Source organism: Dunckerocampus dactyliophorus, chromosome 12 (genome assembly GCF_027744805.1).
Source record: "Dunckerocampus dactyliophorus isolate RoL2022-P2 chromosome 12, RoL_Ddac_1.1, whole genome shotgun sequence".
In the NCBI taxonomy this organism is placed as follows: Eukaryota; Metazoa; Chordata; class Actinopteri; order Syngnathiformes; family Syngnathidae; genus Dunckerocampus; species Dunckerocampus dactyliophorus.
The window spans coordinates 17,084,460-17,112,234 of record NC_072830.1 but is presented as its reverse complement, the minus strand read 5'-3'; the positions used below and the strand labels follow the sequence as shown (position 1 = coordinate 17,112,234).

At 39.7% G+C, this 27,775-nt stretch overlaps 1 protein-coding gene across 1 annotated transcript in view; it reads right to left on the bottom strand.

Moving 5' to 3' along the window:
• si:ch211-286b4.4 (zonadhesin) overlaps positions 1-27,775 on the bottom strand; it is a 66,357-nt gene that overhangs the window by 23,261 nt on the left and 15,321 nt on the right. Inside the window, exons 16-41 of the mRNA XM_054794877.1 lie at positions 26,547-26,687; positions 23,877-24,092; positions 23,277-23,455; positions 21,604-21,706; positions 21,366-21,524; positions 21,127-21,289; positions 19,920-20,023; positions 19,642-19,821; positions 19,358-19,579; positions 18,104-18,283; positions 17,835-18,026; positions 15,459-15,608; positions 13,379-13,482; positions 12,722-12,924; positions 10,650-10,870; positions 10,435-10,581; positions 10,165-10,329; positions 9,905-10,056; positions 7,957-8,125; positions 7,764-7,872; positions 5,731-5,867; positions 4,776-4,901; positions 3,567-3,746; positions 2,785-3,009; positions 2,576-2,702; positions 569-768 (exon numbers count right to left, since the gene is read on the bottom strand). Coding sequence (XP_054650852.1) covers positions 569-768; positions 2,576-2,702; positions 2,785-3,009; positions 3,567-3,746; positions 4,776-4,901; positions 5,731-5,867; positions 7,764-7,872; positions 7,957-8,125; positions 9,905-10,056; positions 10,165-10,329; positions 10,435-10,581; positions 10,650-10,870; positions 12,722-12,924; positions 13,379-13,482; positions 15,459-15,608; positions 17,835-18,026; positions 18,104-18,283; positions 19,358-19,579; positions 19,642-19,821; positions 19,920-20,023; positions 21,127-21,289; positions 21,366-21,524; positions 21,604-21,706; positions 23,277-23,455; positions 23,877-24,092; positions 26,547-26,687 — 4,254 coding nt within the window. The remainder of the gene's footprint in view (positions 1-568; positions 769-2,575; positions 2,703-2,784; positions 3,010-3,566; positions 3,747-4,775; positions 4,902-5,730; positions 5,868-7,763; positions 7,873-7,956; positions 8,126-9,904; positions 10,057-10,164; positions 10,330-10,434; positions 10,582-10,649; positions 10,871-12,721; positions 12,925-13,378; positions 13,483-15,458; positions 15,609-17,834; positions 18,027-18,103; positions 18,284-19,357; positions 19,580-19,641; positions 19,822-19,919; positions 20,024-21,126; positions 21,290-21,365; positions 21,525-21,603; positions 21,707-23,276; positions 23,456-23,876; positions 24,093-26,546; positions 26,688-27,775) is intronic.

Below are 27,775 nucleotides of genomic sequence, written 5' to 3'. Positions count from 1 at the left end.
ACTTAACTAAAATACAAATATAAGGCATTCAGAAGACGCATTCAAAGACGCTGTGAATTATATGTTGCATTCTACACTGGCCACTAGGTTCCAGTAATGTTACTGTAATGTTCAGCGAGACACACTAACGCCAGACTCGATCATCAAAACAACAGGCGTTTATTGAATGTTTGACTTCTCTCACAAGAGGCATAATAATCTCTAATAAAAATCCCTAACAAAAAAATGGGCTACTGTTGCTGCCGTAACCAAGACCAAGCTAAAACTCAACTCTGAACCCCCAGCGTCACTTCTTGCCCGCCTGCCACTCAGCTCCCTTAGGGAAGACATTTATAGCAACACACACAAGCACGAGCCTTATGTCTTAAATGCCTTATTTTCTATTATTATGTCTACTGTATTGCATAATACAAGTGTAAAGTTGACTGTATGGGTGTTATTTCATTTCTAGAGAACTCTAATAATGTTTAAAAAACGAGGGATTACTGTATTATCTTTTAGTGTTTTCAGTATAGTAGTAGGCATACAGCAGTGACATTGAGTATACCCTCTCTTTGCATGGACATACCTGGTGGGCAGAAATATCCCTGTGGACATGACAGACATCTCACGACAGTCGATAGATAGGGGCGATATGTGCCCTCCTCACACACACTGCAGCAGCGTTTTTTTGACCCTCTAAGCCCACTGGTGTTGACAGGCTTTAAGCCTCCATCGCAGGACTTCATTGCAGAGCTATTGGGGGGGCAGTAGTAGGGATATGGACAGCTGTGGAGGGCAGCAGCAAAGTTATTTATGTAACTTTTCACAATTGCCCGCAGAGTCCAACTCCTCAATAGGCAGCTACAGCTTTTCATTTGGCCCACCAAACATCACCCAAACAATATAAGCCATTCAGTCGAACTAGACAAGTGCTTGTTCATGCTGTACTCTGCTCTGCAGGGAGCAACAGGGAGGTATACACATCACAATGAAGCAGTAGTAGAAGACAGCTTATGTTTGAACAAATATGGCAATATCAACTCAACAGACACTGAAAATTGGACTTTTGACAGCGACTGTAAGCGTCTAACAAAAGTGCAGTGTGTTCATTTTGTAATAAAATAAATGCCGTTTTGTCCGTCTGATCGGTTTGGATACACACACAGAAATGTAAAACTTTCAAAAACGGTCAGCAGTAGGGTGACAATATTCTGATTACCAAAAACCAGAACACTCGGCTCGGCAATGAGATACTCAAATGATACTCAAAGTTTACTCAATTATACCTAATAATAATTTGTAGAAAACGTTTGCCTCCGTTTTCATATACTGCCTCGGCTTTTGTACAGTATTGCACATAACAAACTAGTCCGTTTGCCCTTTGCTGTATCATTCCGCAAAATCAAGTGCCCAAACAAAGCACCATACGCGTTGCCGGCTCACTGTTGTTCATTTTTTTTAAACTGAGTGCTTAATAACCCGCCATGGGCCCAAAGAAAGTTGTGAATGCCAGCAATTTCAACTGCAGCGTTGTCCTGTTGAAAAGGCCAGTAATTACCACACAGACAAGGGCCTTCACTCATGAGGGACGCTTCCTCACATAGCCTCACCTCCACATAGCCAGCTGCCGTTTGACGGCCCTGCACAACCTGAAGTTCCATTGTTCCATTGAGCTCCCCTGATCATGATGATGCCCCCCTCCACTGTGCCATGTGGAAAACACCTCAGCCAACAGGACTGTCAAGGTTCCATTTTTTCTCATCAGAGAATAAAACTTTCTTCCACCTTTCAACGGCCTGTGTTTGATGCTCTTGTGCAAATTCCAACCGGCAATTTTGAAGCAGACAAGGCCTTTGCAGACATCTTTTGCTCTTAAAACCCTTCTCTCGCAGATGCTGTCTGATGGTTATTTGACTGTGCTCGGCACCAATAACAACCTTCATTTGGGCCGAGGATCGTCCCTAGTCTTAATGGACAGCCAATCGGATCCTCCATCTCAGGGCTGATGACATTTTTTTGGGTGTACCACTTGACGTTTTGGTTCCATAACCCTCAGGATCTTCTAAGAAGTTTCAAATGACTTTTAATGACGTTTTAATGGTTGTTTGCAAAAAATTGCATTCTCCAAAAAATTTGGTCTGGCTCATACAGTACAGTATTTCATCTTTTTGCATTTTCAAGCTCTACTTAGAACTTCCTTAAGATCCAACAGTGCAAAATGTAAATTCTTGCAATTTTTCAACTCGTCTTAAAATTTTGATCAGGAGAGTATTTCTGTTTTCTTTACATGAAATCCTGCTCTCACGCACCTTATTTTTATTAGACGCAATTTTGTTGTTGTACTAAAACAGATTAGTTTAAAAAAAGAGTTCAATGTCTGTGCAATGCTACGTGTGAAAGTCATATTAAATAAAAGCATTCAAAACGTGCTGACTCATATCAAGTCAGCATAATGGGACAGCGCATGCCCGACCTTTGGGCCCTTACATTTTTGAAACACTTATTATGTAATTGAGTAGCTCCCTCACACAGTATCTATATGGCCTTCTAAAAATTGTTTTCTATGCCCCCCGTAAAAAAGAGGTGCACTCACAGTTGTTCAGGAAGATTGTAGGAGTGTGACCCCTCAGTACAAACATAACCTGCCGGACAGATTTGAGGCTCAGCAGTCTGTGCTTTGCAGTATGAGCCGGCTCTGCAGAGCTTCTCTGAGGCTGAACCTTGATATTAAGCAAAACTATTTAATGTAGGAGATCATTATGCACCTTGCAGGGGATTTGGAGATAATATTATTGAACTGACCTATGGGGCATTCATAAGAGGCCCTGCAGGGTATCCCCTCCACATTGGGCTTCCCTGTAGCCTGAGGGTCTGGGCAGAAGGTCCCCCCAGCACAAGGTTCACATTGACAGGGATCAGCAGCACCAGGAAGGGTCCTCTTAGTGCCTGCTGGGCATAAGATGGGGGGTCCAGACCCACTGCACCAAAATCCAGGTGGGCATGGAGTGTTGGCGTAGTCTGCAAGTCCTGAAAAGGGGGGAAAAAAGTCCATGATTATATTCACTTCATCATTGTTTATGATAATATCTATACGCACTGTCATTATTTAACACTTCTATTATGAACACAAAGAACCAGAGGAGTATCATTAAGAAGATATGGCAACAATATGGCTTCCATTTTAGAAGCTTACCGTGTGTGAGGCAGCTTTGATAAAAGTTTTTTGATTACAAAAATCCAACCGCTCAATCATCAGCATAGCCCCCAGTTATATGAGCTTTAAATATAATGCCTTCCATCATATTCTAACTCTTCCGCTCCTTATCTCCACCGCAGGCTCAGGCAGGAGGATAATAGTGTGCATACATAGTGAAATTAACACAACCTGGAAAGTCAGTTTGCTTTGAAATGTCTTTGACTAATGTCAGACAGAAGAGAGGCGCATTGCGATACAGCTCTGCGCTAATATTTTACAATTCATTACAAGATATACCACAACAATCACCGTTTTAATTAACATTATGAGTACTGTTCGTGCACCGCCACTTTAATTAGGAAGTACAATGGTGCTTTTTGTTTGGCACCTGTGCTGTTGCAGTGGGATCCAGGAGGGCAGGGAAGGCAATCATCCTTACTGCCCGCTCCGGTAGAGGCTCCGTAGGTGAACACAGGACAAGGCTTGGGTCCCCTCCATCCATTAATGTCACTTCCAGGCAAACCGTCACAGTAATGACCAGCAGGGCACAGACGAGGGCCTGGCTCTCCTGTAAACAAAAACAAGCGTGAACTTTTAGGAAGTATGTAGGGAGGGGGTAAAGGAAAAAAAATTAATTGATGAATGAATGATGGATGGAGACTATTTCATGGCACATTTATTACATACATTGCAACGAGATTGAAAAATTGATTTCATTATGTCATTGATCACATTGGCCTGCTCATAATTCCAAAACAGAGCTCTTGCGGCTCTCAGCCATTTTTTTTTCAGTCCAACATTCTGCTGGCCGCAGAGATGCCAATTACCTGCATGGTATCATGGCAGGCCAGCAAAAGCCGATGTTGCTGTCATGCTCTGGGTTGTCGCTCTGCTGCCGCCTGTCTGCTATCTCTTGCAGCGCATAGCTGATCCTGCAGAGGCGGAGTCTCCAGCACACACCTGCACCTAATCAGCCATCACCATTCTTAAACTAGACGCTGGAGCATTTTCATTGCCAGATTGTCCTTGTTCCTTGCCTGCTTACACGTTTAATCTGCCTTATGCTTACCTACCTGTGTGCCAGCTTTCTGGTCCTCTTTTGCCTCGTCAGGGTAGTATTTCCTGCTTGGTTTTCAGCAGTGCCTTCTGTTTTTATGTCAGTGCTTGGTTCTCAGCAGTATTCTTTAGATTAGTATTTTTCCTGCTAGTTTAGCCGTGCTTTTGTTACCCCTGTATATTTTTCCTGCTATCGTATTTCTAGCAGTGTTTTTTGTATACCTTTTTGGTGGCCTATGCCCATGTAATTTCTGTTGTACCTTTTGGACTTTCATGTTTGTATTATCCACCTTTCTACTCCTGTGGAGTTATTTTTGTGTATTACATTTTGTGTTGTTCCCACATACTGTGTCCTCTCAGCATCTTGGATTCTCTACACTGGCTTGTGCCACTTGTGACAGTTGGTTTCCAGGCGAAGGGATTAAAAACCACGCTTTAATGACTGAAGCTAATTTAATAACTGCATGCATTCCCTTTCATTTCCATTCTTATTACATTTGCATTTCACAGCGTACACCTTTTTGTGTGTGTGTGTTCATACCAGGTTGACACCAGTGCTGTGGTGGACATGCTAAACAGTCCTGCACGCTGGCACCGCCTGGGTAACTTCTGATAGTGTTTTCCGGACACATCACAGCCTTTTCTGTGCCCTCAGGGCAGTAGAACCCTAAAAAAAATGTTGAGGTACCATCAACTAAAGAAAAACTATTAACACAAACAGTTAAATACGGCTTGTGCAAAAAGGGTGTATAAGCATTAAATCAGTGTTTCTCAACTGGTAGGCTGAGACCGAAAAGTGGGTCTTCGTAAAAAAATTGCTTTAAAATATTTAATGTGTCAGTCTTAATTTAGAAGTACAAGTACATGTATTTATTTTAAAGGGCATGTAATTGAGTGTATTTTTGTTTAAAAAGATGGCATGCGTGTGTCTTGAAGGCTATTTTTAAATACAGTAATCCCTCACCACTGCAAGCTTTGAATTTTGCAGCCTCACTCTATAACGTTTTTTTCTAAAATATATTTTATTAATAAATCATCACTGCTTCATGACTGAATACGGCCTATTATAAGTGACAAAATATGCACATTGATGCAATTTTTTAAAATATTTTTTTACTAAAGTCAGCATATTCAAACACAAAAATGGCTAAATGAACTAAATGGACCCCGGCTGGATCCCGGTCGGCTGCGTCAGAGGGCAGTCCATGCATTCAGGGAACAGCACCTCCCATCCCTCTCCTTTTCAAGCAGCATTCATTTTTGGACTGTGGTTATGGATACATCTTTTGTTTAAAAAAAATGCTGTTTTTCTTTTTACTTTTCTTGTTCTCTCTATACAGCACAAAGAGGCTAGGCCCTGTACCTTAAAGGTTATGATAAATTAGCTTGCTTTTACCTCTATAAAAGTAGGCCACCACTTAATGACTTGGAGGGGAAATGTGGGTGCCAGGATGAGACCAGTTGCATTAAATAAGTCTGTTTAGCCTTTGTTGTACCTGGTGGACACAGTCCAGCACACTGCTCGCCCCACTGACACTGCGTCAGGTCAGGTATTGATCCCTGTGGGGTCATATCAGCACTCCCGTAAACACAAAGATATCCTGCAGCACATGTGCCTTGTATCCTGCCAGCTCTGTAAGGAAAGGGAAAAAAGAGGGCTCTCATTTATTATAATAATAATTAGGATTATTACTTTAATCCTAATTATTATAATCATAGTTAATACATATATCATTTATATATATATATATATATATATATAAAATTATCATTATTAATTATTACTATAGTAGTAGTAGTATCATTATCCCCAGAATGCAGAAATACATCGTCAACTCATCATCATCACAAACGTCGATTGATCGGGCCGATTATTTCGTATCGCCGATAAATCAACATCGGTGAATATGTAACCAATGTAATAACTTTTTTGTTACATGGAGATTCTGTCGCTGCGTTCCTGTGTGTGTCTGTGCTGCTCCCTGCCCGAGTGCCTCTCTCTCGCACTCACTCGGCTGCAGCAGAGAAGACGACGAGAGAAACAACTAAAACTGCATTTAAGCTGTGAGTTTGTAAAACAATATAGCACTACACATTAGCGCCCCATGAGAATAAGGTCTCTGCGGGCCCATCATGCAGAACATTCGAGTTTTTTTTCACACAAGTTTTAGAGAGCATATTACAGTGTTTTAACTTGGTGTAGGTTGCATCTCTGTGAGATGAACAAAGATAGATGCAACTGTTAACTCACATGTCCACCATTATCTAAATCTATTTTACAGCGTTTTAAAGTTGTGTTCATTAATATAAGACGACTACAGGGCGTCTCACTTCCCACTTCCTGCAGGATTTACAGGGGCTCATACATTCACAAGTTAATATAATAGAATTTAGAAAATGTTCCAAGTAATGTATTTCGTTGTAATTTTATACTGTATATTGCATGTCTTAAAAGCAGCTACATTGCTAGATAAAATGTAGTTTAGTCCTTGTAGTCTAGCAACCTTTTGCATGTTTGATTATTTATTTTGTTTGTAGTCAACTGTTTCTTCACTTTTTAATGTTTGCTTCAGCATTTGTTTTTGAGCTGTTTGCAAAAACTGAATGGCTGCAGATGGAACTTTTCAATAGCTATAGTAAATATGACTAATTGATATTGGTAAGACGTTTTTGTGAATAGCCCTTTTATAAACACATTTTAATTTAGCAGTCTTCTGCTTCTTTGTGTTCAATCGTATTTTGGGTATTAAAAGAATTTATGTTCATGTACATTATATATATTGTGTATATCAATGCTCTTATTTCATACATCAGCCGATATATTGGTTATCAGCCAATATATCAGATATCGGCTTTTTTCAGCCTCCAATATCGGTATTGGCATCGGCCCCAAAAATCCCATATCGGTCGGGCTCTATCACAAACGCAACTCCATCTTCAAATACAACGTCTTGGGACACGCATGCATTGATGAACGTATGAATATATTTTGCCTTTGGAGGTAGTATCAGAGCTAACCCTAATCTTGGAAGTAAGCCACAGAGACTGAGTGTGGAATTCAACACTTGTCACTCATGTCTCCCCTGTTGTGTTGAAAGTAATGTGCCAACTAAAATTTCTTAAGTCACGGCAACTGCTGATGCATGTAATGAGCGCATTAATTGCAGTGTCGCTGTGTGAAAGGCCAGGAGTTACGACAAAGGTGTATAAAAGAGAAATGCAAGGTCTTCTGTTACAGATACTTTGCTGGTTCACTGTGTTAAAAGTAACTGATGGCAAGATGTTAAGTTATGTGTGTGTAGGGAACCTTGAGAACAGTACAGTAGTGAGTGTAAGCAAATCATGATTATTTCCCTGTGGGCAGCTCTGCCCTTGCATGAGCGCTAACAGTTACCTCTGTCAATGAGCATGAACCACCTGACCTCACATGAGTGCGACAGGTGCACGCACACAGCTGACTGCCTGAGCATGCATAAGGGCTGTGATGCATGATGAGCTGTACCAGCGTCTTTCTTTTTGGTTAATTTACCTGCAGAACCTCCCTGGGGGACAGGGTAAACACTCTCTGTCCTCCTGTAGTCCCCCCTTGTTTGGATCAGTGTATGACCCATTTGGACACGGATGAGGCACCATGGTACCTGGCAGGAGATTAGCATAAAGGCACACTCTGGAATATGTTTCCCTTTGGTATATTTCACCATTTTATAGAATTTTTAGTGAACCTGCTGGGCAGAATGAATGCGGCGGGCAGGGTTGAGGCTCTCCTACGATGGCCTCCTCACAAAAGAAACCAGGTCGACAGGGGATGCAGCGGTCTGCGCCTTGCTGTGGCTGGTACTCCCCTGTGGGACAAGGAAGGGCCACGGCAGAACCTTGAGGGCAGTAGTGGCCCTTAAGAGAGAGCAAGGAATGACATTTGAATCAAGGAATTCCACAAAGAAAGGAGTAATACATGAATATAGGACGAGTTATGATGCCAATTACCATAAGATAATGCTGATTAATTAAGTACCTGTCCATCAGCGAAGAAATTTGATCTTTTTTTGTATTTTTGTAGTCTTTGATTTTATCTTGATAAAGGTCCTGGTTTTCATTGTTTTTCATTACATTTAGCGGCATAGGGGTGCTCTGCTGTGTGGGAGGCCTTCTGTGACGCTTGCTGAGTTGAAGTCTTGTAAAACTGAGGACGTCATGTGCAACAGCGGTCCAAATTCCCAAGTTCTTGCAACTTTAAAGGGCACATTTTTCCCAAACATACTGGTTACATTCCAAAACTTAACGAGCACTTGACCTCATGTTCCTGTGTCGTTCTGTTTTTTGAATCATTTGAATGAACATTCTTTCTTTGGAAATTGTGTCTTTGGTTATAAAGTATTTTGTAATATAACAAGCAACTTTCTATCCATAAATAGAAGGCGATGTTTTAAATGTATTGAAATTGTAAGGCATCTTTGAGTAGGCTTTCAGTATCATTTCAGTCTCTCTCATCGTTTTTGGTCATCAAAACATGGTCACTGACATTCACTTTCAATTTTGGATCAACATTTGCAATAAAAGTGATTTTTGTAATTATTACAGGATTTGGTGTGGTGCAGATTTATTATAAGCTTTGATAATGATCAGACCATACCAAGATAGCAAACGCATACTTTGCATGTGAAATTGATGGCTGCAGCAATGTAACAACATGTGACAATGCAAATGTAAATCTGTAAGGAAACGGTCAACAAAAATGACGGCTTCCCATTTATGGCTTCTGCGTACATAAGCGCACACACCCACCTGTGCCCACAAGACCACGCCCCTCTGCACCTGTGCAGACTAAATACAGTGCCCTTCACCAAACTAAAAACTTGGCTCGAACAAGATTCGATTCAGCTCCAGAACCTTCCCTTTCTCCTTTCAGCTTCCATTGCTCACTCGCAACTAAGTAAGATAAAAAGCTAAATACATAAAAGCATATTCAAGGTTTAATCCCTAAATATGCCTAAAGAAATGTATTGCAAAATGTATAGGTACTCACCCCTAATGAATGATAATGAAAGATGAACAGAAAATATTAAATCAGACTCAAGGTCTAGCCTTTAGTTTGGTCATCAGGCTAGCGCTACCACCACACTGCTTGCCTGTTGTAATTCCAGTTAGAAGTTACAATCATATATTAACGTATGCTCACCTTGCTGCAAGTTTTGAAGCCGGATTGCAAATAAATTGATTGTAGAAGCTTCAGTCTGCACCGGGCACCGCCATCTGCTGTTACCACGTACATGTACGCTCCACTATTATGCTGTCCATTTTATGCTTTATTATCATGTATTTTTTAAATTAATTATGAATTTTGTTATTATTAATTATTACCGACTTAGGATGAATGTGTTTCCTGTGGAAAAAATACCTATTTTCAGAAAAAAAAAAAAAAAAGTCATGATAAAACGTGCTAAATTGCGAACATGTGGGAATCCACTTTGTATGATCAGTTGTGCTCTTAGTTTCACGTGATGTAACGCATAAGATCGGGGTAGATTTTTACTCAAAAAATACCCAAATATGCAGAAAAATAGAGATGTATTGGGGCTTGGCTGAGGGCACATGGTGATATGACATCGGTGCATTATTTGGTGACAGTTCATGATAATAATAACAATAATAACAATAACAATAGCAACTTACTTTGGGACACGGCAAGGTGTATGGAGTGGTTGAAGAGAACTCCAAAGGGCAGTAGAAACCGCCGGCACAGGGCCCGCTTGGCTTGGAGAGACCTTCAGTAGCGCAATAATGACCTGGAGGACAAGTGGAGCAGCTCTCCAGTGACACACCTCCTTTGGAAGACCAACAGATGGGAATAAGTTGCTTTAATAAACTCAAAACACATCAAAGTGCATCCCATATTGGTGAGGCTGTAGCGACAAACAAACTTTTATGATTACCAGTAGTGTTACGGACAGTGCCGAGAGGGCAAGGAATTGGAGCAAGACACCCTGCCGGGCAGTAGTGACCTACAGGGCAAGGCCCATTCCTGGGGAAGTTAGCTGAGCTTTGTGGAGCTGGTCCCACGGCTCCACCTTGGCAGAAATAGCCTTGCAAACAAGAACCTACAGACAGAATCCAAAGGCATTATAAATCATCCTCTCTATGAGTTTACCTTCTATTTCTTTATTAGCCTGCTTCACCAAATAAAAGGGCTACAAATGAGACACCTTGTGGCGATGGAGCTCCATATGTGCTACAGTAGAGTCCAGGAGGGCAGGCTGTGCAGACAGAGCGGGAGTGTGCACCTGTCTGGTTGTTGAAAGTCCCTAAAGGGCAAGGTTGAGGCAGAGCTGTTCCAACAGGACAAAAATGACCTACACAAAGAGGGCATCAAATGTAGATACGGTGTGTACGGCATCTCGCCAATAATATACTTCCTCACCAAGTGTGCAGAGGGCAGGCTCCAGTGTGGCTGAGAAGGAGCACATCATTCCTCTGGGGCATACAATGCACTCAGCTGCTCCAGGAGCTGGACTGTACGTGCCTGGCTCACATGGCAGAGCTCTGGCTGAGCCAACAGGACAGCTGTGGCCGGCAGGGCACTGGTAGCCATGAGAACCGTCAGATGGGGCGGGGCTGGGGCTGCCACCCAAGCAAACGTAGCTGGTAGCAGAAGCAGACACAAACACATGCTTGGCGTTTGCGTGTTTTCGTGAAATAAAGTAGTAGTGGAGTACAACTGGACAATAGAATGTCAAGTTCTTCAGCAACAGCAGCAAGCAGCATATCATGCATTCTCACCCAGAGCTCAGCCAAACCCTGATGCGTCTTTACGTTTATGCGGATTTATACGTATATATCTTCAGTCAAGATCAGTGACGTGTGGTCACGTCATGAAAAATAAAAACAAATAATGATTACATAAAATTCATATTAAAGTTGTAATGAGAAACCTGCATTAACATTGATTAGACAACAAGTGCCTCACCGGCCATGAACCTCACTGCACATCACTGATCAAAATCAATCAGGAAGTGAACAAATGATCAAAAATAAGCTCTTCTTCTGCATATTATTTTTATAACTATTACATGCCGTGCTACGAATGACCACACATAAGTCAGACTGACTTGAAATTTCTCACACAGCCCAATGCACTCAACAGAACAGCCAGTGTCACTTTAAGGTTTTTAAATGAATCACCACAAAATTTGGTACACACCTTTCGGGGACTGATGAGCACATGTGTGTAAAATTTGAGCAAGATTGGTTGAAAAAATGGCCACCATCAAGCAAAACATCTATTGCAGGGGCACAGGGTGGGACCGAGCAACTTAAGCCTAGGTCACAACCGGTCGTACCGGCTCCTGCGACCGGTCTACGTGCAAAAAACCACAAGGGACGCACAGATGGCACGCGTGTGATGTGCTTATTTTTGAAACCGTAGACTCAAAAATAGAATTGCATTTGAAAATAAGAGAAATTGTCCTTAAAATAAGGGAAAACAATGGATAATGAGAGAAATTCTGGACTTCCATGATATTATAAAGACGTACAGACCTGACGGTCTCCTGTGGTGCAACCGTGTTATTTTACTATTTTATTGGTGGAAGGTCCATTTTCATACTTCACCGGCTATAGGATGTGTTACACTGGTGCTGCCCGAGTGTACCCAAGCAGACCGGAAGCTGTGTCCAGTCAGCATCTGGTGTGACCACCATTTGCCTCAAATTCTTAATAAAAATTAAAGTCATGGTATAATGATTTTTAAAAAGTAATAATTTTACTAGAATTAAGTTCCAATATTATAAGGGAAAATCCTAACTATTAAAATGAAAATTGCATAAAAATACATTAAATTAAAACAAAAATTTGTTCAAATGAAATATGAAATACCTTTGTTATTTTCTAAAGTCATCATAATATGTAAAACCAACAAAACAAAGAATACAGATTTCATTATGTTATATTACAATAATAAAGTGAAAACATTATCGGAATCGGAATTTAGAGTCAGAATTTTACAAGAAAATGTAAATCTTGAAATATTTGAAGAAAAAAACAACAGTAGAAATGGAAAAACAAACAAAAAAAAGTGTAAATAAGGAGAAAAGCTTAATATACTTTTTCAACTCTATCACACAGCTGAGATGCACTCTGTTTTTCCTGAAATATACATAATATCTTAGCATATCTACACATGGGTTGGTGTACAAAATGTAAAATATCAAAGTGGCCCATCCATCCTTTGATTTTTCAGTATGCGGCCCTCTATGAAAAAAGTTTGGGCACTCCTGCTTGAAGTCAAAGGACCAACCGAGAGCACTTTGCATCACATTTGCATTTGACAGAAACAGAAATCCATTTCCATTTTTTTTCAGCAAAACAACTCTCTCCATTGCCGGTTTTTAAGGTTAGAGGCAAATAATCATGAATAATTTCAGTGTAAATCATGTATGAGGGCGAACAAATACCCTGCGTGACAGGAAAACAGGACATTGAGGAGTTGTTTACCCGGCATGACAAGGACTAGCGTCAGAGAGCTCTGTACTTGCAGGTCTATCACAAAACCGTCCAGGGCGGCAAGGGGGACAGTCCTCAACGCTCTTTAGACCTCGGGAGATGGATAGAGAGCCTGCAGGGCACGGAATTGGATTTTTCGTTCCAGCAGGGCAATAGTGGCCAAGGGGACAAAGATGGCTTTTGGTAGAATTACTCTGAGGGAAGAGAAGAAGCATTTTAGCATGTATTGATGTAGTGTAGCACACAAAATGACAATTTAAAATAATGTGCACTGCTGGCATGACTTCCTGAAAATGCTTGTATCGCCGTATATATACAGTGACTAAATGGAGGAGTGGAGATATGACATTTCTGCTCGGCCCCGTAGACATAATTAGATTTGAATCCAAGGCTGTGCAAATGGAAAAACATCAAATATTGTCAAAGGACTTCGGACAATTTACCTGAAATGCTGTCATTTTTTAGGTGTTGTAAACAAAGCTGACATTTCATTTGACGGTATAATTGGAGGAAAGGTAATGACACGGAAATTGAAAGGGGTCATCATGGCAAGATGGAGATTAAATGCTTTTTTTTTCCCCTCAGGATACATGTAAACGAAATGGGTTGTAAATATCAGCCATAATTATCCATGATATTCATTCACACCTGAAACTCAGAAGAGTTTGAGCCTGTCGATCCAGCAGGACAGTAATGTCCAGCGTCACATTGTCCTGTAGGTTGCGATAACCCAGGCTGGGAGCAAAACATTCCTGCAGTAAATAGCAGCAGAACGCAATTTAAAACAGAAAAACACTGAGACTGAGCCCACAAGTATCTCTTTTCAGGACTATAAGAAATGCGTCAAACAGCCATATTTTAAAGTCAAAACAATCTTTGTAGTCACAAATGAATGCAAATAGATGAAAATCATATGTGTGTATTTGGTTAGGCAGTGGCTGACACAGCAGCTACAAGCTACAAGCTACAAGCAATCTCCAAACTAGATATGATAAGTGTCCTAAATAAACAACACTGCTGACTAAAATACCACATTTCTCAACCATCATTATAGTTGCACATGACTTACAGACACATAGGTTATTACAACGTATTCCATACTAAGATGAGTCTGTTATGCTCCGTTCAATTTGTGTAAGTGTAGGTCGCATGACCAGCCAATCTATGAAAAAAAGGGCAATTTATACTCTGGAAAATATGGTGAATATTTGAAACACCTGTATGTTGCAGTGCTTTTAAATAGTAAACACAAGAGCCAGCTGGCCCATTGGGCAACATAGGCAAATGCTAAAATTAAGCTTCAATATAATTATATTAAAACTACTTCTTACTATTATCGCTAAAAATGGAAAAGCTACTGCAAATTATATATTATGTATAGGTAATTTATATAGCTTTTGTATTTAGTTATTTTGTTTAGTTTTTGTACATAGTTATTCCATAGTATAAATGTTGCTTATATATTATAGATTTACTGTATGCAAACTGTGTGGTTATTTAAACTGTTTGATGTTAAACGCTGTATTTATAATGAATTACTCTTATTATTTATACAATTATTTGCAGGATCTTTGTTTTGAGGTGAGGGTTTATATCGTATTTCGGATTTTTTTGTACTCATTTTAGGGCTGTCAAAGTTAACGTGTTAATGCATTGACGGACGTTTCCTTTAACAAAACTATTTTTTTGGACATGCAATTAACATGCACACGTCGCACTGTAGTTTAAAGAAGCGGCGGTGTGGAGCCACAAGCTGGAACAGAGCAGAAATGGACAACGAAAAGGGTATTTTGATTGGTAAATTTAGCGTCAAAGCCCCTGCAGATGGCAATCGCAACAAGACCAAAGTTATTTGTATCTACTGTCATTGTGATTGGAATTGTCACGGACTACGTCGCCGTCGACTTGCCAGAGAGAAGCGAGAAGGTACTGAAGCACTGCTGGTATTTTATTAATGTCATTTATACAGAAGTACCTTGGCACACTCGTATGCTAGTCATCAACACATCAGTAAAACATACGTACATTATAGCGATCTAATTGATCTTATTTAATATGTATTGTGTAAAACTATGATAGGAACAACATTAAATTTAAAGCACAAAATGAACACAGCGCCACCATCCACCAGTACAAGCTTGACATTTTTTTTTTCCAGAGAGGTTGTGTACCTAAGAAATATGCACATTAGCACTCAAAAAGGTCATCAGATCTTACCTTTATGCATCCCCACACAGTATCAGCATTTGGGACCAAATATGAGGTGAAAGAAGAAGTGGAAAAATACAGTATAGTACTCTATCTGTACAGGGTGGGACAAAGTTAGAAGGTGCGTTCCAGGACCATTTGCAAAGTGGGACAAAACGCTGCTCGCATTAAACATGCAAAAACTGGGGGACATCTAAATGTATATTATTTTTTTGAGTAAAATAATGAGTAAAATTATTTCTATCTGCGATTAAGTGTGATGAATTATGTGTTAGCTATGGACAAAATTTGATTCATCGTGATTAAACATTTTAATCGATTGACAGCCCTAATTTATTTGCAATTTGTTAAGCATGTCAATTAGATGATATGTTATCTAATGAATAAAATACAATGCTAAAAACAATGCTATCCATTTTTTTAAAAGGGTATGTAAATCGCTGATGTATCGCCAAATCACCATATAAAATCCTATTACACTATATTGCTGAAATGCTACAAACAATGTATGAACACTTACCAGCAGGGCAGGGTAGGCAGGCATCAAGACTGGAGGACCCAAGCTGGTTTTGGACAGTACCAGCTGGACAGGGGAATCCCAGTCCTTGTGTTATTCCTGGGGGGCAGTAATATCCAGCGGGACACAATGTGGGCTGCACGGTTCCTTCAACTGAAGCCAGCGACAAAAAATAACACAACATAATGCAACATAGCATAAATGCTGTAATTACAGATGGGGCTTTAATTACCTGAAACTGCAAAGAGTGTGCGTGTTATTTGGAAGCAGGCCATAACTGGAGAGAGGCATTTCATATATAACTTCATGTTTAACTTTAACTTTAAACTATAGCTCTCCTTGACCACATGGCCATTTATGAACTACAGAGAAGCAGCAAAACCAATGTTGCAATAGTGGTAAGGCACAACCTGCCCAGTTGGAGTGCACAGCGCTGATAAGTCACCTCCAGCCACAGCTGTTCATGCCTGTTCAAGTTTTTTATGAGAGACTGCGGCAATTATTTGCTGTTCTACACCTGGCAACTACAGTATAAGAGACTCTGTAGTTAATTGAATAATAATTAGTGTCCAAACTTTATGAGCTTTATTAACTGGAAAATGAAAGGATGCAAGGGCCGCTTTGATATTTTCTAAGGCATATACTAAGACGTTATACTGTACATATTTCAACAAAAAAACTGCATCTCAGCTTTGTGATATAGGTGAAAATGTTGATTATTAACATGAACTTCGGTCTTTGCTCTTTTGCTGTTGTTGTTTTTAAATGTTCCAAATATTTCAACTTTCTTATTAAATAATCTTTGTCAAGTTTCTTTTCATTTTATTATGACTTAATTCCCATAATAGTATATCTTTTTCCCCAAACTAATTTTCCAAAACTTACAACTTTATTTTGTTTAGTTTGTTTCTCATATTACGACTTTTAAAAAATAACATATTCTTTCTTTAATATTTCAACTCTATGCTACTAAAATGACATTATTTTTCCTCAAAATATTACTAGTTTATTCTCGTAAAATTGTGACTTTTTTTCTCGTTAGAATACAATTTTTTTCTCTTAATATTTTGACTTTATTCTTGTAAAATTATAGCTGTTTTTTTTCCCATTCCGCTGTCTTTTTTCATTTTCCAACTATTTCAACATTCTTCTTGTAAATTTTCTTCTTGTTATTATGACTTTATTTTCACATATACACTAGGTCCCCAACTTACGAACATCCGACTTGCAAACATTCGCGGATACGAACACAAGCCGACTGGTCTATATTTTATTTTATTTTGCCTTCCAGTCGCTCAATCAGTATTTATACTGCTACTGTACATGCTTGACCAGTAGAGGGCACTGTTACACTTCTAAAGGGACCAACAGACGCTGGGCAGAGAAAGCTAAATGGAAAGCTAAATTGTGGACAAAGGGTGTGATTAAAGTTTATGAAGAGTTAATAGGCTTGCTTAATTCTACACCACCCACAGAACACTACCTCTTTTAGAAGAGTCTAAGGACGACGACGATTTGTCCTTTTTTCAATAACTCCTCCTCCTCCTCCACCAGAACGAGTATGCTCGACCACTCCTCTTCAAACGTAAATAACATTTATCATTACGTATTATTGTATCATTTTTATTTTTATAGTTTTTTTCATTAATTATCCTCGTTTAATATTACTACTGCATCCAAACTCATATTTACATACATACACATATACTGTATATGTATACACGTACATGTAGTACCTATATCATTGGTAATATTACCTTTTGCCCGACTTAAGAACAATTCAACTTCAGAACGGTCGTCTGGAACCAATTGTGTTCGTAAGTTGGGGACCTAGTGTACTTTGACTTTACATTAACATTATAACTTTTTTCTGCAATCCAATTTTCCAAAAATTACAACTTTATTTGCTGTTTTGTTTTTTTTCCTCACATTACTTAAAAAAAATAACATTAAATAAAAATACAAAATAAAATAAAATATATAATATAATAATATAAATAGATTTCAACTTTATGCTACAAAAATTACATTTTCATTTCCTGATATTACAATGTTATCCTCGTAAAACTACAACTTTTCTCTTTCTTTTTTTTTCTCTACATTTTTTTTCTCTTAATATTTTGACTTTATTCTTGTAAAATTACTGCTAATGTTTACAGTTTTGCTGTTGTTGTGCGTATTTTTTTTTTTAGTTTTCTTGTTGAATTATATTAGAATTATTATTTAGAATGTGCCGTGGGCCAATAAAAAAACAGCCGTGGGCCGCACCACTGACATAGAGGCATTCATTGGAGCATTTACAGGGTCTCGAAGGAATTTCTACAATATTTTGAGGTGTTTGTGTGAATTTTTTCGACTAGATGATGCATACATCCCCACCTTGACAGTAGTATCCTGCGGTACACTCAGTACAGTTGCTCGGGTGGGGGTTCCCTGCACGGGAGCTAAATGTTCCTGCAGGACAGGGGATGGGTGTTGGTGTTCCACCAGGGCAGAAGAACCCAGCGGGACACACAGTCTGATCTACTCTGCTCGAACCCCAGCCACAATAAAACCCTGCCCGGCAGTCACCTAGAATACAACAGGGGATACGCGATGGTTTTCATTTGAACAACAGTGATGCTCAAACATGAGGTCATTATATGCACCTGCTTTAAGCCCCCGTTGGCAGAACACCCCCGGAGGGCAGAGAGACCCACTACTGTTGTCGGTCGGGTTGGGGACCGAGGCCCCCGCTAGGCAAAGATAGCCAGCAGTGCACCACCCGGAGGGCTCCACTAAACCTTCAGAGCCGCAGAAGTGACCTGCAGGACACACTGAGCACTCACCTGTAAACACAAAGAGACTGGCAGCTTTAACGACAGTCCTGAGCGTAAACACGCTACCTGCCAAGTCACATCCATCAACAGCGGCCCTTTAACTCACATGCACAAACAGAGATGACGACAAGAATCATAGGAATGATGACACAAAAATGTCTGTATGAGGCTTGAAGAAGAAAAATGAACATTTTCTTTAAAATTGCGTTTTCCAGTATCAGTGGAATAATAAAACAAGATATCTTATGATTCATACTAAACTAAATTGCAATCAAACCTCTGTTAATTTCATGTTAATTGTATTTTTGCCAAATTGTGCCTAACAAACTAGCTCATTTGCCCTCTACTGTATCATTCCGCAAAATCGAGTGCCCAAAAAAAGCAAAATTGATGGCTCATGCATTTTATTATTGCGTGACTGCCTAATAACCTGCCATGGGGCCAAATAAAGTTGCAATTGTCAGCATTATAATAAAGAAGGTGAGAAACACAATTGAATTCAAGGAATAGCTCAGCGCAAAGTACTAAGATTAGTTCCCACGCCTTCTCCCTCTCCGCTCCTCCCAGTTTACACCAACAAGAGACTTCATTAAAGGTAAAAATGATGTTGAATGTTCCTTCATCCATTTCAATTGTCAGTTATAATTATTTTGCATTGTTTTCTACATGTAAGACTATAATTAATCTCTATAAAATAGATTTTTCTTAATATGTTTGGTTGTCTGGAACAGATTAATTGGATTTACATTATTTCCTACGGGAAAACGTGTGCTGGTTTTCATACATTTCCGTTGTTGTCTGGAACAAATTAATTTTAAAAACTGAGGGACCACAGTAGTTGTTTGATGACTCTGCTTCACTGATCACCATTACTTTAAAATTACATAACGCCTCCTCTGTTGTTTGCTAACTTCCTAACAACCTTTGAGACACTGATTTGTGTGAGTGACAGGAAAAAAGCTCTGACTCGTGAGAGGTAACTTTTGGCACGACCTGTTGGTTTACATGTATAAATCTCTTGGTCTCAATTTTTTGTCTGGGGTAAAAGATGCTGTCTTATATTCAGGTCAAGTCAAGTTGTACCTTCAGAGGTAAGACCCTGACTGGGGCCATATGTGCCTTTAGGGCAAGGAACCGGACGACCGTCTGCTCTCTCCCTGGGACAGAAGAAGCCAGCTGGGCAGGGCAGAGGGCTGGAGAGCCCTGAAAAGCTCCCCCTGGTGGAGCTCCATCTGTGGGTCTCGCAGTGGAAGCCAACAGGGCATCGACTACACTCCGTCTGGCCTGATAAATCTTGGTAGAAGCCTGAAAATAGATGAACCTCAGAGAAAGTGAAACGATAGTGCTGGGAAAACTGACGTGATTACCAGGAGGGCAAGGCTTGCAGTCATCTTTGCCTTTTCCTCCTGTCTCATTCCGGAAGGAGGCAGCCGGGCAGGGTAAGGGAACACTGCTGCCCTGTGCACAGTAATGGCCTGCTGGACATACACCTCCAGCTACACTTGATATTGGTGCAGCCGTCTGAGAGCCGTCCAGACAGTAAAAGCCTTGGGCAAAAAAGTGTTTATCCAACAGTTTGTAAAAGAACTGCTTTGAAACTTATAGTGACATTGCATGCCACTATTACTGCTAATTATCACTTTACCAGGAAGGCATGGTCCGGAGACTGCTGAGAGGCCTGTCTCTGAGCAGTAGAAGCCTGGGCTGCAACTACGACACTGTGATTCGTCCACCAGTCTCGTTCGCTCACTGTCAAGAGATGTTCAATTATATAGATAAGACGCCCTCCTATAGGTTGTGGTCAAAATGTTTTGGAGCACATGCCTGCATACATAGACTTAACAAAAATAAAAATGCAACACTTTTGTTTTTGCTTCTATTTAGGTCCAAGATCTAAAACCTCTTCTGTGTACACAAAGGCTACCTAGCTCTCTCAAATATTGTTCGCATATTTGTCTAAATCTGTGTTCGTGAGCATTTCAAATTCATCCACCACACAGGTGTGGCATTTCAAGATGGACCGTATACAGTCATCCCTCGCCATTTCGCGGTTCAGATTTTGCGGCTTCAGTCAAGCACAGTTTTTCAAAAACATATAAATAAATCATGCTTTTCGTGGTTGAATATGGCCTAGTAGTCAAAAAATATACATCTTAAAACAAATTTTACTTATGTTTTCCCTAAATTAAGCATTTTCAAGCATAAAAATAGTTAAAATAAGTAAAATGGAAATACTGTCTACGGCATTAAGAAGACACATTCAAATTGTGATTGTAGTATTCTACATTGGTCACTAGATGTCAGTAATTATTCAGTGAAAGAAGCACTAGACTTGAGCACCAGAGCAACACAAGCAACACAAGGTGTTGTTGACATAACCCATGATAACCCGAACTCTGAACCACCCACTTCCTGTCACTTCTTGTCCGCCACACATTCTGCTCCTGCACTAGCATAGGAACACATTTACTACGACACACACAAGAATGAGTCTTATGAATTGTGAATTATAAATGCTCACTAACACAGATTTAGACATATTAGTGAACAATATTTGGAGTGCTAGTTCTGGTAGGTGAATTCTGAATTAGGAATGTTCCCTGGGTTTTAACAACAGCACCACCATGTGGGGTATTTGACAGAAAATAATGACACAGGCACAGTAGGAGTAGAGTTTTAGCAAATGTTCACCCTTTTGTGTGCCAAGAGTAGAAAAGTTAGCTTATACAAACACATACTGCACACTCAAACAGACTGCAGCTATTCACATTCACCAGCCATAATGAATAACAAACAGACAATAAGAAACGTAAAACTTATAATGGTAATCACGTCGATGGTAGGTAATGCACCTGAATGTTCCCTTGGGGCACGGTTGAGGTACAAAAGTCCCCACAGAGCAGAAAAAGCCAGCAGGGCACAAGAAACCGGTTCGATTGTCCGTTGGGGATGGTTCAAAGGCTCCCCCAACACAAACATACCCTGCTGCACACGGACCACTGGGAAAAGTCCTCCCTTTCGGAAAGAAATAAAGAATGATACACACACAGAGGATAGTCACCAGATGGGTGCGGCTGTGGATGCATCATACCTGATCCTTTGCAGAACATCCCTGGATCACACAGTGAGCATTGGCTCTCTTCAACCAAGCCTGTCAGGTTTCCATAGAAGCCCGCTGGGCATGGGCGTTGATGTGATGATGCACTCTGACAGTAAAATCCTCTCTCGCAAAGACGTGGTGAAGACGTTCCTGATTTACACATTTTAGCATTTAGACGACCAAGCAACCCGCTTATCTGCAGTAGTTATCTTTCCATTCTGCAAGTCACCTTGATTTGAACAGTAGAAGCCAGGAGGGCAAGTCATGCAGCTGCCCCGACCCTGTATGTTCTGGTAGCTGCCTGGAGGGCAAGGTTTTGGTTCCACACTGCCCTGAAATGAACATTACCAGCATTTTATTAGACTTTATTTTCGACTTTATGGTGTCATTCAATATCATAGTGCAAGAATATGCATGAGGGACTTTAGCAGGATTTTGTACAAAAAAATAGTACAATACATACTGTCCATATTGTTGAGTTACCCGAAAAAGATTTGAGACTCATGACAAAGCTTAGTAACTGGGACTTACACCACAGTTACACCAAGTATCTGCCTTGCTACAAAGTAACCCACCATGGGGCCAAATAAAATTGCAAGTGCCATTTTGGTAAAGAAAGTGAGAAACACGACTGGATTCAAGAAATAAGTCGTTTCATTTGTCATTTATCCGCATTTTGCATTTTCGACATGAAAAACTATAATTATTCTAACTGTTAAAACTGTGTTGTGTTACGTATTAATTAGATTTACATTGTTTTCTACAGGAAACATTCTTTCGATTTTGGAACAGATTAATAACGAATACCAAGGTCCCACTCTATTACTTTGGCAACAGCCGGCCTACAAAACAAGAAAAGGACAGGGATATCTGGCAGGAACATGGTCAGAGAGAAAGTCATTTTAAGTCACATCAAAAAATTTGAGCCTTCACTCTATCACGTTTTTTCAAAAATATATTAATAAATCATGCTGTTTCGTGGTTTTATAAAACCTATTATTAGTCAAATAAATGCATATTTAAGGTAATGTTATGTATTTTTTGCCTAAATTACACATGTTCAAGCAAAGAAATGACAAAATTAACTTAAATACAAATATAAGGTGTTCAAAAGACGCAATCAAATCACCAATCTTGATTGCCGGAACAGGCAATAACAGGCTTTTATTGTATATGCACAATAATCCCAAATAAAAACATGGACTGCTGTTGCGACCTTGACCCACAGCAAGATGAAACTCAACTCTCAACTCTCAATGTCACTTGCTGTCCGCCAATCACTCTTCTCCCCGAGGAAACACATTTATAGCAACACACCCGAGCGCAGGTCTTATTCAGGTTTTACATGCCTTATTTACTCTTACTACTCTTACGTAATGCCTTATGACTCTTACTCTTATTTACTCTACTTATTTTGTCTACTATATTGGCTCATAGGAATGTAAAGGTGACTATAGGGGTGTTAGTTAATCTCTAGAGGGCTCTAGTAATGTTAAAAAAAAAACATATTTAGAAGGTCGTTAACAGCTTTTCTGTGCCCTAACTATGAGAATATTCCATCTATAATTAAGGAACCTCACTTCACGAAAATTCACTTATGGTCAGGTCTGGAACCAATTAACCACAATAAACAAGGGATTACTGTATTGTATTTTAAGTGCATCGTGTGGTGCAGCATGTGCTGTAAACAGGTTTTAGCATAGCAATAGTAATAGTTAATTCACTTTTTGTATAATATCCTACTAAATTTTCCTTAAAACAAGCTGCATGATGACATCCAATGACAAACGGCAGTGTGGTGCACAGCATGACGCCCCCCGAGGAGCTGAGCTCACACAAACACTACTTAGCACTAGTGACGAGTGACAATAGCTGCAAGGCTCCAGACACTGGAGGTCTGACCTTCTCACAGTAGTGTCCCACCGAGCAGACGTGTTGTTGAGGCCTCTCCGAGCTCTGTCCCGCTGGACAGTAGTAGCCGTCTGCACACTGGCCACTCGGCTCAGTCAAGCCTCTCTGGTGACAGTAATCACCCGGAGGACATGGTTGGCAAGACTCCCTTGAGAGGCCACCACGGGAACCTGAAAAAAAAGCATTGTGTACAACATTTTGTACAACATAATGGTCATACAATACAGCAATCCAACTGGCTCTAAAAAAATCATAAAAAGGGACAATTTAATAAGATTCTGGCATATCGCCTCAAGATAAGATTACAATTACACAATTAAAACACTTGGTGACTGAATTAATTCATAAAGTGCCTGCTGGGGAGAATGTTTTCATCTTCCTCTGCCTCCTTTCTGAGCTGCAAAAAGCACACACCGGTTCATACCAGGACGTTGCAGTGTAACAAAGAGGATTAGGTGTTGTGTTTCAGTTTAGTGTTGCGTCTTATTCATCAATATTTAATCTGATAAACAATTGATGGGGGATTACCGGAATGCAGGAAGCAGTTAGCAACACAAAGAGGAAACAGAGACACAAATTAGATGCGCTTACTTTGGAAAGTCCCAAGAGGACATGGTACAGGAAGAGGTGTGCCAAGAGGGCAGTAGTGCCCTGCAGGGCAGAGGTAGGCATGGGGGTCTTGAGAAGCGCTAGGGCAGTAGTATCCTGCAGCACAGGGCTCTGATGGGGCTTCCAGGCCAGTTTGGTTGCAGGAGGAACCGGTTTCACACGGACGGGGGTACGAAGAACCCAAAGGACAATAAAAACCTGAAAAGTAGGGTGAAGGTATCACTGGACTTAATTATCCACTCTTCTACTCACACTAACGGCTACACGAGGTCACGTTTTCACCGGGAAATTACCGTATCCCGCCCTCCTTTCCCAGTGTCCTCCTGTTTTGATGGCTTCCCGTACTTTCATTTTCATGAAAATAAAATCCTCTCGGGTTTTGCCACACCAGCATGCAACCCGCCTGGACCAGGCAAACGTCAGCCTCGAACCAGTGTCTGCAGAATGAGAGCTGAGAGCGCTAGCCATCGAGCTAAAAGTACTCTCACACTCTCACACAGCTTCACCAGCTGGCATCCACGTTCAAAAAGAGAAAGCTTCTTAGCTTTAGTCATCAGGAGGGCATGACAGTGTGAATGCCTGACAGAAAATGAACATTTTGAGCAGATTTTGGCTTTTATAGCCTGTAGCCTTCAATTTTTGATCAGGTGATAAACAACCTATTTCAATTTTTTTTTTTTTTTTGTTCAAATGACAAGTTCCAAAAGTTTTTTGTCTCACTCCCCCTTCTTGCTTTTGCATATTGTAGCTCTACTTAAACCTCATTAAGATCCAAATGCGCAAAATGCAAATTCTAGCAATTTTTCAACTGGTCTTAAGATTTTGATCAGGTCTTGGTCAGGTATTACAAGAAAAAAGTTGTAATCTAATGACAAAAAGTCGTAATTTTTACAAGAATTATGTTGCAATATAATGAATAAAGATGTCACTTTAGTAGCATAAAATGGAAATATTAAAAATATATATTTTATTTTTTTAATTGTAAATATTATTAGAAACAAACAAAACAATGAATAAAGTTATAATTTTTTGAAAATTTGATTGTGGAAAAAGTTATAATGTTACAAGAATAAAGTATTATGGGAATAAAGTCATAACTATGGGAAAAAATTTAAGAATGTTTAAATAGTTTGAAAATTAAAATGTAAATTTAGTAGCATAGAGTTGAAATATTAAAGAAAAAATATGCTCTTTGTTACTCATAATATTATAATATCATATTTTTGGAAAATTAGTTTGGTTAAAAAGTAAGAATTTTAAATAAATTCATGAAAATTATTTAAGAAGAAAGTTGAAATAGTTGGACAATTTAAAACAACAACAACAGCAAAAATGGTTAACAAAAAATAGCAAAAAACCACAGGTCATACAAATAATACGCCTTTTTCAGCTTGAAATACATACAACTTCTTAGCATTCATTCATTCATATCAAAGTGGCCCCTGCATACTTTTATTTTTGAGGATATGGCCCTCGGCGGAAAAAGTTTGTCCATTTTTAGTTTCAATACATTTTGGCTGTATTATAGCTGAAAATTACAAGAATATTTATGCATAATATTTTTACAGCAGTTTTTGGGAAGCTCCTATTTTTCGCCATGGGGGTCAAATGATTACTCAATTCAGTCTGCCTGTCTGTGACGTCATCGTCTTCCGGTTATGTGGGGGTCATGGGAGTTGTAGTGGATCTGTGAAATACAGTTGATTCGCTTCTTCTTTTGGTCAGTTGATTCACTTCATTCAGTGTTCATATTTAACTCATATGTCCTTATTTGAAACTCCTTTTAAGTGAGATTTATGGGGACAATATGCAAAGTGAGGACGTTTTGTACGCCTCTAGACAGTAGTTTACCATTCAGTAGCAGTGACGCTTAGTGACGTCCTCATCCAGCGCGGCGTGTCCAGGTCAAAACAAATATGTGCACTGCAAAAGTTCTGTCATTTGTGTATTCTTGCTAGTTGCTGCACTGTTCTTTCAAATGGGTGCTCTGATTAGGAGGATTATCAACACACAAAAACCCCTGCTGCCATCGTGGTGGGAAAGTTTCAACACCTAATTGAAGATACGATCCCACATTCATTTGCTGAGGAATTTGCATCATGTCCCTCACCTTTGGATGCAAAGTGCAGGTTTGGATTGCACTATTTAAAGTATGGCAGGCTATACCAACCTCTCTTCATCCTTTGGCTAAAAAGTTACTGAATCGATTTAAAGTTACTGAATCATTTTGGATTGTATCGTTCTAAATGAACCAATACCGTCCTTGAATTGTATCGGCAACCACGAATTGTGATACGAATCGAATGGTTATGAAAACGATTCGTTACACCCCGACAGTAGAATGAACAGAATTTTAAGCTGGCCCCTCAGTCACTTTTATGAGCGCCACGTCAGCCCCTCAGCATCAAGATGCAGAGCAGTTAAAGGCTTTTCATATTCTATCTTGTCCTGATTGAATACTATTTTTAAAAACAAGCACAAGCAAGAAGAAGTGAGCAGACACACCAGTACACTCGGGGGAAATCAGCCATATGTCACTGCAATTACAGTAAGTGGGACTACTGTCGTGCAAAGGCAGCGTAACTTTACTGTGTTTGTGTGTGTGTGTGTGTGCTGAAAAGGCATGCAGGTTCACGGTGGAGAGTCACCCACCCTTGGGGCATAAATCTCCTTGGTAGGTGGCACATTTCCCATTATGTGGACTCTTGAGGCGTCGCGGTGAGTAAGTAATAATATGGAGGGAGTCTGAGTGCCGGTCCGGCGCATCCACTTTGACCCACTTGGAGTCTCCCTCTGTAACCGAACATGTCAGACAATGCATGGAAGAAGTCTGAGTTTATAACATTATGGATTATTAACAGTTTATAGCATCAATGCAAGGACATCATTTAATAAAATCTAATGCAGAGAGACTACAAGTATTACAGTATAAGGTCACACTGAAAAGCTGCCTCTCCTTTGTTGAGGGTCCTTTCAAAATAAAACAATTACAGCAGAACCTCTAAAATTGAATGACCTTGAGATTGTACAATTCTGAATTTGACCAAAATCTTTGTGGAAAATACGCCACCGAAATAATGAAAAACTCCACCAGACGTCAACAAACCTCACAAGACCTTTTGTGATACTAAAGTAAGCGGATCTTTCTTAAATTGTTGTAAAAGTGCAGGTCGACTATTTTGTTGTTATAACAGTGTACCATTAACAGTGGTTCACTTCTTTTTACACTTGCGCAACAATTAAAAACGTTAGAAAATGGGATGTGAGGTCTATCTACAACGTGACTCATTAAGCACATCATTAAAGTTAAGATGAAGCACTTCAGTGTTTATTTGACTATTTTTATTGTTATAAGTGGTTCGCTTATTTTTCCACTTGCGCGCCATTGAAAAATGTTAGACAAGTGATATGCGTGAGGTGAATCTACATGATTCATTAAAAACGTAATTCAAATTAAGACTGAGTGCTTTAGTGTTTCTTTTACTATTAGCATTAATACTAACAACTCTAGTTAGCTTCTTTTTACACTTGCGCGACGATTAAAGATGTTAGGACAATGAGATGCTTGAGGTGCATCTTCTACGTAACTCATTAAAGACATCATTAAATTTAAGAGGGAGTGCTTTAGTGGTTCTTTTACAACTATTATTAATCACAGTGGTTCACTTCTTTTTACGCTTGCGAGACAATCAAAAATGTTAGAAATATGAGATGTGAGAGGTGCATCTACAGAGTGAACCATTAAAGGCCGAGCGCTTTGTGTTTATTTTAGAATTATTATTAAGTACAGCTAATGAAGCTTTTATAATGACGACAGTTTGACTTTTTTATTTCCACATTATTTCAAAATTCCAACAAACGGGGTGTCTTGGAATGAGCTG